At 36.3% G+C, this 8,892-nt stretch overlaps 1 protein-coding gene across 1 annotated transcript; it reads right to left on the bottom strand.

Moving 5' to 3' along the window:
- Positions 1-2,725: 2,725 nt before the first annotated feature.
- LOC135682501 (uncharacterized) lies at positions 2,726-8,387 on the bottom strand. The gene is made up of 2 exons (XM_065197420.2): positions 8,015-8,387; positions 2,726-5,869 (listed from the first exon to the last, which is right to left on the bottom strand). Exon 2 carries the CDS (start codon positions 5,654-5,656, stop codon positions 4,748-4,750), a length of 909 nt encoding a protein of 302 aa, XP_065053492.2. The 5' UTR covers positions 5,657-5,869; positions 8,015-8,387; the 3' UTR covers positions 2,726-4,747.
- Positions 8,388-8,892: the final 505 nt, after the last annotated feature.

An 8,892-nucleotide genomic window follows, 5' to 3' on the forward strand; every position in this document is an offset into this window, starting at 1 on the left:
AAACATTTAATAGGGCTAATCCATTTAGAAATTTGAACACCATCTTTTATCTTTTATAATTTATTTCTTCTTCGATGATCTTCTACACCAGCTTTTGTTAGAGACTTTCCGGGAGCATCAAAATTGCACACCGTCACATTTTCCCAGCTATTTTTTGCTAATTTTTGCAAATAAATGATTTCTGTCAATCTACAACATCCCCAGACTGCACCACGCAGGGGCACGTGCCCTCTCCCCACAAGCTACCGTTCGGAATTTGTCGGAAATTTCGTATCTGTTTGACGAAGGAATGTTTGTAGTTAATAGAATTATGATTATCCAAGCTATGAATACGGATGCTGACTTTTCTCTTACCGACTTATTGAACTTGGTAAAAGTGATGCTGCAAAGGATACATAATGTTTGCCATGTCCTCCTGCATTTAAAAACTGCGCATTTGCTTGATGACTTCATTATTTTATTCTAAACATGTTGTCGGAAAATTTGCAAGCTGTGCCCCCCCCCCCCCTTAAAGCCCTGGCCAAACGATCTAGCATTTAACCCAATATTTCGCCGAACATTTTTCTGTTATGTTAGAATGTGATCCCACATTGCTGGTCAAACAATCCAACATTTTACCCAACATGATGTGAAATGGGTGAAATGCTGGATCGTTTGACCAGGGCTTGAGATTCACTATCCAGGATACCCCTGGCACTACCATAACAAATCGCTCAACAATACCTTAGTAGAGTGATTCCATTGATTTAGCTTACAAAAATGATTTTGACTAATCAAACACTCTAAAAGCCCGGGAAAGTTTAGCAGTAATTGTTTTCATGTGTTTTTTTCAATAGAAAGAATCAAAGATGACTAGTTTTTGATACAATATCAAGTTTAATATCTTATAGCATAAATTATAGGTTTAGATGTTCTAACTTTGTCTTTTCGCCTTTTTTGATAAGCGTTAAATGTTTTCAAAAAAAGTTTGTTGCCCTTCAATCAATGCTCTTACTGCTCAACGTCATTGATTATAGACTCATACTGTCAATGCGAGCGATATTTCTAAGTTTCAAAAGCTAGTGTCATTACTGTACACTGAGACAGTGGAATTTTTTATAGTAAGATGGAGATCATCAAAACAGCGCCGAGGCAATAGCCTTGTGCTACATCAATGTTAATTTCTTCGTTTTTAGACTCTACTTCATTAAGCAGTACAAAACTACTCAAGATCGCCTAAATGGGGTTAAACAAAGCAATTTATTGTTTTTGCATACCATAATCTTCCATTTTTCTGCACAAAATGTCACAGTGTCAGAAGTTTTTTGTAAGACCAACAGAAATCAAGCCTACTTATTTGCAAGTTTCTAGATCCAATAGAGCTTTTTTTAAAATCTTTTGTTATGATTGTTATATTTTCTCTTGGCCCCTCTACTTTCCAACCTGCGTCGGAGCCCATGATATCAACCAGCGGTTTTTTATGCTGAATGCAGCCGTAAAATCATGACTGATCGGAGGAAAACAGATAGTTTTCATTCATGTTAAATATTTCTATGGTTGATCTGCTGTAAGGCAGTTAGTCTTTCAACCAACCTAGAAATAGCTAGAAATACTTATTTAGAGCATAATGGTTTTCTCGCCATCTTTGACAATCGTACCGAATATCATCTGTAGCAAAGTCATCTGTAGCAAAAACATACAATTCACAAAAATTTTCCCTTTTAAATTCCAAGCTCAGAAATCTTGCTTAAACAAATAACATGTCGTTCATTACATAGATCCTTTGTAATTTTTTGCCGCACTTGACACAACTTTCAACTCAACGATTAACACCACAGAGAAATCGTCGATAAAAGTCTACAATGTGCGCAAGGCTTAATTTATCACACCCATATCTTTATCATAATAACCGTTCAAGAAATCGGGTTCTTTAGATATGTTTGGAGAAATGATCTTTAGATAAAAAGCAGCGATTAAATGTGCTCACACGTTTTCTTGAACCTTTCTAAAATGAACGAAATCATGATTCAAAAACCACTCCAAAAATAAGCGATTTTGTGGCGTTTGTAAGTGTCATGCTGCCTCTTTCGTTTGGTAGCCTTCAACATAGCGTAATTGCTCGATTGGTATAACAGACTATTCGATAAAAAGTTGGTTATAGCATTGGTAGGGATATCAAATGGGAAGAATGAGTGAGGATGACGAATACTCAAGGGATTGAACCCTATTAAAAGTTCGATAATCTTTTAGGGTAAGTCACATCTGGTATGTTTTTAAAGTTTTATACTAGATCAGAAGTTGGCTCTCGATTGCTTAGGTGTTTGTGGTTGTCACGTCAAAAAGATAAATTGTTTCTCATATTTGAATAAAAGGGCAGTCACAATTAGTTCCATTTTTGGCTGCTGATGACTGTTTGTGAGCACTCTTTTTATTTCCCTTCTGTTTTCCTAAATTATTTTCCTATTGCATCTGTTTTTCTTTTTTGAGGAGAAAACAATGATTTCAATTTCTTTTTGAAGGAACAACATTGCTTGGCTAGGAGGCAGCAAAGTCCCCCTCCATCTAAATTCCCCACACTCCTACATCTTTGTCCATACGCCCCATTTACGCTCCCACCTATGACCCTAACACTCCTTCTAATGACTCCTTGAAAACTTTGGCCTTCTAATAACTCTCATTGTATGCAGCTGCTGATTTTGAAAGAAAGGGAAAAATACAACATTAGAAGACAAACTGGCCGGTAAGATAAGGCAAAATTGATGACACATTCTTTTGCAAAATCATCTCTAAAAATAAATTACATATAAATAATTGAAAAACGTCAAGATTGTGTTAATGGCTAGCAGAACGACAAGCGTCTATAAATATTACAAAAGTTTAATTCCAAATTGCTAGCAATGCTTTGTAGGGAGACTTTTGTTCCTGTTTTCGATTTTGAGTCGACAGTTTCTCTTTTTTCAGAAAACATAGAAATAAAAATGTTGATAACATACATACCAGATAGAGAAGGAAAGGTGAAAACAAAATACTATGTTTTTATGTGTTTTTTCTTTGCGCCATTTTGAAAATTTTCTTCACGCTTCAAAGACTATTTTCAACTTCATCATTGCATAATAGCAAAAACTGGAGCTTTAGATACAAACCTAAGCATGCAATTACTCCTCATTTTGAATTAATAAAATACACGATTACTCATACTGACATTTACATTAATTGTTAAGGATTGCAATTATAAAATTTCTTGCAAATATCTCCTGGATATACAAAATTACTTGAACTATGACCGATAAAATAAAAGTAAGCAAGCATAAATGGACAATTTACAGTGATTCCTTCATTCTCAAATAAGGCCAAATCGTGTTTTCATGAAGGAAGAAACATGTCTTTTGACGGAAAAAGATTATGAAACCCTTTGATTCAGATTTGATTCAACGTAGCAACAATATCTGACGACGCAAAGATTTATGCTACATGCAATTTTAATACGGAAATACTTTATACGAGAGTTGGCACTCGGCTAGGCAAAGACTTAAGGAATTTTAATACTTGATGGAGAACTGCTAAAAAAATATGAAAAATCTTTGAACGCACCAACTTTACTTCATTTCAAAGCAATGGAAAGCACACGGGTATACACCAGCTATAGTAAAATGGAGCTACTATAGCTGGTGTATACCCGTGTGCAATAGGAGCTACTACTCAAGAACTACTTCTATTGCATCTCACTTATCCTTTACATGTGCAGAAAGTGCCAACAATATTTATTGTCAATTTTTTCAAATATTAATCTCACCTTATCTTCTTACATTTTTATGACTCTATATTTAATTTTTCATATCCAATAAAAAAAACACGAGGGAAAAAGTTGAAGAATTGCTAAGGGATTTTGATTACTCAAATTTGGCAATAGCCCAACTGCCATATAAAAATGCCCCTATATATAGCTATTATAAACATGAATCATATTTGTAGTTATATGGGCCATTTCGCCGGGTCAAGGCGAAAGATGAATAGTAAAGCATGCCTAAGGCAGATGTTTCGAGGGGTATGGGAAATGCTTCCCCGGAAATTTTCGAAAATGATGGTTCCTTAAATTGCCCTGGTGGCTATTTTGGTTGCTTAAACTAGTCGGGTGGCTATTTTGGTTGCAAAAATTCCTATGGTGGCTAAACAGGGGGACAGAGGGGGCAAAGACCCCCTGTAGAGCTAAACTGCTATTTTGTGGGAAAACCTCTGGTCTTTGTTGGAAATTTAACAAGGTTGCCTATTTTTATCTAGTTGTCATGTTTTAATAGAAAAGAATTTAAAGTTAAATTTAAAGAATTTAAACATAAGAATATATGAATATATCAAAATATTTTTTTATTTCTGATCCGATGTCGTTATGTTATGTTAAAATCTATGAAAAAATATTAATGCTTGCTAGAATTTTGTCGGAAAATCTAAGTTTCTTACCCTTCCTTTAACCCCCCTATCCTCAACACTGATCACATCTCTTGAAACAAGTATAAAAAATTTAGATGTACCGAAAGGAAATTTGCTTCAAAATTAAAATCTCACTTCAATTCTTCTCTAGAAATGATGGTATCTCCCCTATAATTACAGCAAGTTGGTATTTCGAGTAACGTGATTGTTGAAAAACAAAAGATCAATAATTTTTAGCTTCTCTCCTTGTAAATAACATATTGAAAGCTAAAAATGTTTAGCACGGTAATAATTTCCCACAGCTTTTCTGTTTACTGCCGTTTGATGGGTTGATTGACGTGGTCTACACCATAAACTCTAGCTCTTCGTCGCTGGCATAAATGCGTCCCCGTTCATTGAATACAATCAAAGACACTCGGAACAGCAGGAGTAAGAGAGAGAAACAGAGAAGCAAAAGTACAAATGCATACGTTCCATCGACATTTGCTCTGCACTCATTAAATATGAGGCCAAAAATTATAACCATGGTAACATACTCTGAGCACGTGTATCTCGCGTATTTCTCCACGTAGAAATTCTGCGCCACAAACCAAACAACAATAATTACAGCCAGAATAAGTAGTGAAAAGCTGTAAGCAGCATGCTGACTGACGCCAAACATACGTTGGAGATTTGGTGCGAAATTGAAGCAAACCGAGATTATGCTCCATGTCTGGTAGCAAATTAGGCCATTTTGAATCAAAATGCGCTGACAGCAAACATCAAATTTGTTTGGTTTCTTGTGTTTGCCAGAATGTGCTGCTAGGAACTCGAATAACGAATAAAATGCAAAGAAAAGGCATCCGCTGCGGCATATACCACTTGAACACGTAAAAATCCACGCCCAGAGCGTTTGTCTGTGGGCAGCGAGGAATAAATAACCAATTTCAAAACAACACGATAAGCACCACGACGCGTAAAAGTGTGGTGGCAGAATATTTAAAGAGTTAATTCTGAATAATGTGGTGAGGCTGTACAACATCCAGAGCCATTGATAGGTAATAACAATCTGCCATGTAGAAGATGTTATTTTCCAATATTTTAACGATGTAATGTTTGCATGCAACTGCTTCATCAGATATGGCATAACATCCCCATAGCGATGGCCAGTTTGCCTTTCATGAGAGATCTGCTGTATCGCGAAATATGTAATAAAGGACACGAGCCCGGCGATCACCCAAAATTTATGCGTTTTCTTGAAGTCAATAAACATGTCGCTATTCGCCAATTTTATTCCTCGTGTTTTCTCTCTAAAATCCGCTGTGTCTTGTGTTTATAGCTGGGGCCTTCGAGAAAGTGGTTAGCCTTTCAGATGAAAGAAAATTATCTTGTCGAAAACTCCTTTCATTTGAAATGATCTCTTAACAATCGTTGCAATACCAGTGACATCTGTTCGCTAGTCGGGTCGGCCTCAACACAACATTACCTATGCAAAAACAGAGGACATGAAAATCGAGAGAAATGAAAACAAGTCTAATCATCCAAATTACTATGCATGCTGGTTTTGGTCTAAAAATCGTCACTTCCCGGAGAGGAAACAGGGAAAATCAAAAATCTGTTTCCTGCCGGTAACACATTTTGTTTATGAGGCAGGAACGTAGTAACATTTCTCTCGATGAAATATTAGTCTTTTAAATTAGGTACCATATAAGCACTAATGCAAAGAGAAAATCACAATAGAATGCGGTGTTTGAAAAAACGAGGCTCTCTGCAAACGAAGCGATCATAGCTGAAACAGGGTGCGGGCGTAATGTGTTACTTAGATATTCCTTCGAAAATATGCATATGTATTTGAACTGGCAAAAATGGGTTTCAGATACTTTTTCAGAATCTGTTACTTTCATTCTTCAATGCCCCCCCCCCCCTCCAACTTTCCAGCCTGTTTCGGAGCCCCTGCAGTAGAATAGCCATCAGTTGACAGTTCTAAAAAACGGGAGATCAGTTTGCAACCCTGATAGACACGTGATTTAATTTTCATGATAACTGCAATAAAACCAGATCAGGGGCGCCTTTTTAATGAACAAAGCAATATGACCACGGATTTCCTATGAAGTAAGCCAGTGAAAAACCGTATACTTCTATCTTCGTTTTCAGACTCATTTTTTTTATAAGAAAATGGCTATAAGAAACGAGTATTGGACAGTCAGAAAAAAATAAGAAACTTCAGTACTCGAAGCAAAAAAATTAAGAAACTATTAAATCGTGATAAAACTGATAACAACGAAATTTTAAATCCAAGAACGTAAAATCCAAGAACATGATTGCCCTGTTGGCCTAGAATTTAAGACACAAGGGATAAAATTATACTTCCCACATCTAAATACAGCATCGGAACGGAAGCGAATTTCTTGACGAACATTTCATAACATTATTCATGACACCATAATTAGGAAACTCTTAAGAAACAATGAGTATTGAAATTTCCAGAACATTAAGAAACTGGAGTACTCGACATGGTAGTACTGAAGTTTCTTAATTTTTTCTGACTGTCCCGAGGGGCAAATCACGCCAAGAAAATCTCGTACACCTTTTGTGAAAACCCTATTGTTTTATATGAAAATCCCCAGAAATCCTTTTGTTTTCGAGAAAATCTTGTACGCTATTTGCCCCTCTAGCCTGCGCGCAGTCTTAAGACTGTCCAATACTCGGACTGTCCAATACTCGTTTCTTATAGCCAGTTTCTTATAAAAAAATGAGTGTATGCCAGCGAAAAGGCCAGTAAAAGCAGCGGGTAAGGCCAAGTGATGGAGAAAAAGAAAAAATCCTATCCTCAAGTTGTGCTTTATATTGATTGATATTATTAAAAGATTTTCTGATACTTTGCCCATCAGCCGGAAGAGAAATCTACTTTGGACTCTTGACGAATGGTCTTTTATTTGTTTTAGGCAGGGGGCTTTCATCAGTGATCGGAAGCTGGTATTGTTTGTGATTGTTCGAAAAAAAACAAAAGCGAAAGGCCTATAAGCGAAACATTTGAAAGAAATTTTGCAGGATAAACAATTTCTAATTACCTGAACCGACCGTTGCATAGGAGAACAACTTTATCTATGACGCCAAATTTTTTTCTCGACGAATGAGTTGATCATTCGCTATTCATTGCTTAGAATCATCTTCCTACCTAATGGCGATTCGTGCGTTTAAGAAAACTGAAAAACATTATGGGCAGTAAATTATGGGGAATATGTCTAAATCAAACCGAATACACTTTAGAAACCACCTCTGATGGTAAACAGGAGCAATATTGTATGATTGATAATGCTGATTGCCACTTTTGATGTTAAAAGCAACTAGAAAGGCCTAAAAACGACTCAGCATTAATATACCTATAGCTGCCTGCATGCCCAAGCCTAATAGCCACCCAAAATGGGTTCCTTCGCAAAGGATACGTAAAAACAAATACACAAGGATATGCCACTTTTGTACAAAAGCAGCTTGGTATTGTCAATGTGTGGGTCAGAGCTGAGTTCTCAAGTACATAAAGTAACACTGAATACGTTAACCGGATGGGTTAGAAACTGATTCAAGCAAAAGTAATGTCAAAATGTAGGATAATTCTAGCAAGGAAACTCACCAGAGGGTCTTGATTTCGCCTTGGCTTTCAAATGATGAAGAGAGTGTTCCGTTGCTTGCTCAATTTTGCCGCTTCATTGCCTCCGAAACTGAGGCAGTACAAAAGCCTGCGGTGTTGATTCACAACACACTGATTGTTTTTAAGATTTCCCCTTTCATAACTAAACAAGATTCATTAGTAAATGTTTAGCATCTTTCAACACACCGTTGAACAATTTTTGCTCTCTCAGAACCGTACCGCCATTTACTTTTTGAACACAGGTCTGTTTAAAAGCTCATTGTCAGCTGATATTCACTTATTTTTTACAAGGATTACTGGTTGTCTGCACTCAATTTTATAAGAAACTTGCTACAAAAAACGGGAACCGGGCAATAAAAAAAATAACAAACTTCAGTTCTCTTATAAAAAAAATGTGACAGATATAATTTGACTTTGATAAAACCCAAAGCTCCGAAGATTCGTTAAAATCCATCAACATGATTCGGCTCATGTTGGCTTAAAGATTGGGATACAATTTCAAACATAGAGATCTAAAGTTAAATTGAATGACGTCATATCGGGCGTCATATTAACAATGAGGGTTGAAATTTCCAATCGACCTTTGCGTCTTATAAAAATAAGTGTGAAGCGGCAGAAATACTGGGAAAGCAAAAGCAAATTATTTTTCAAATAAAGGCAGAAAGGAATACACCTGATTTTTAGAGAAATTTTGAAAAATCATTGTTCATGAATTTCATAACCTTTTGCTGCATCTTAGCACCAGGAGTGACTAAGTAAAAGAAGAGCCCAGAAATGTCTTTAACCTTCCTCCGGTTAAAATTTTTCCTCCAATTTTTAAGGCAATCATCTTGGATAGGGCGTGGCTAGAGAGTAGCCAG

The sequence above is a fragment of the Rhopilema esculentum genome, chromosome 16 (assembly GCF_057945365.1).
Source record: "Rhopilema esculentum isolate cy_ngs chromosome 16, ASM5794536v1, whole genome shotgun sequence".
NCBI classification, from domain to species: Eukaryota; Metazoa; Cnidaria; class Scyphozoa; order Rhizostomeae; family Rhizostomatidae; genus Rhopilema; species Rhopilema esculentum.

What these genes read in the sequence shown, in the direction of transcription:
- LOC135682501 (XM_065197420.2), bottom strand. Translation starts at nt 5,656, where the DNA reads ATGTTTATTGACTTCAAGAAAACGCATAAATTTTGGGTGATCGCCGGG.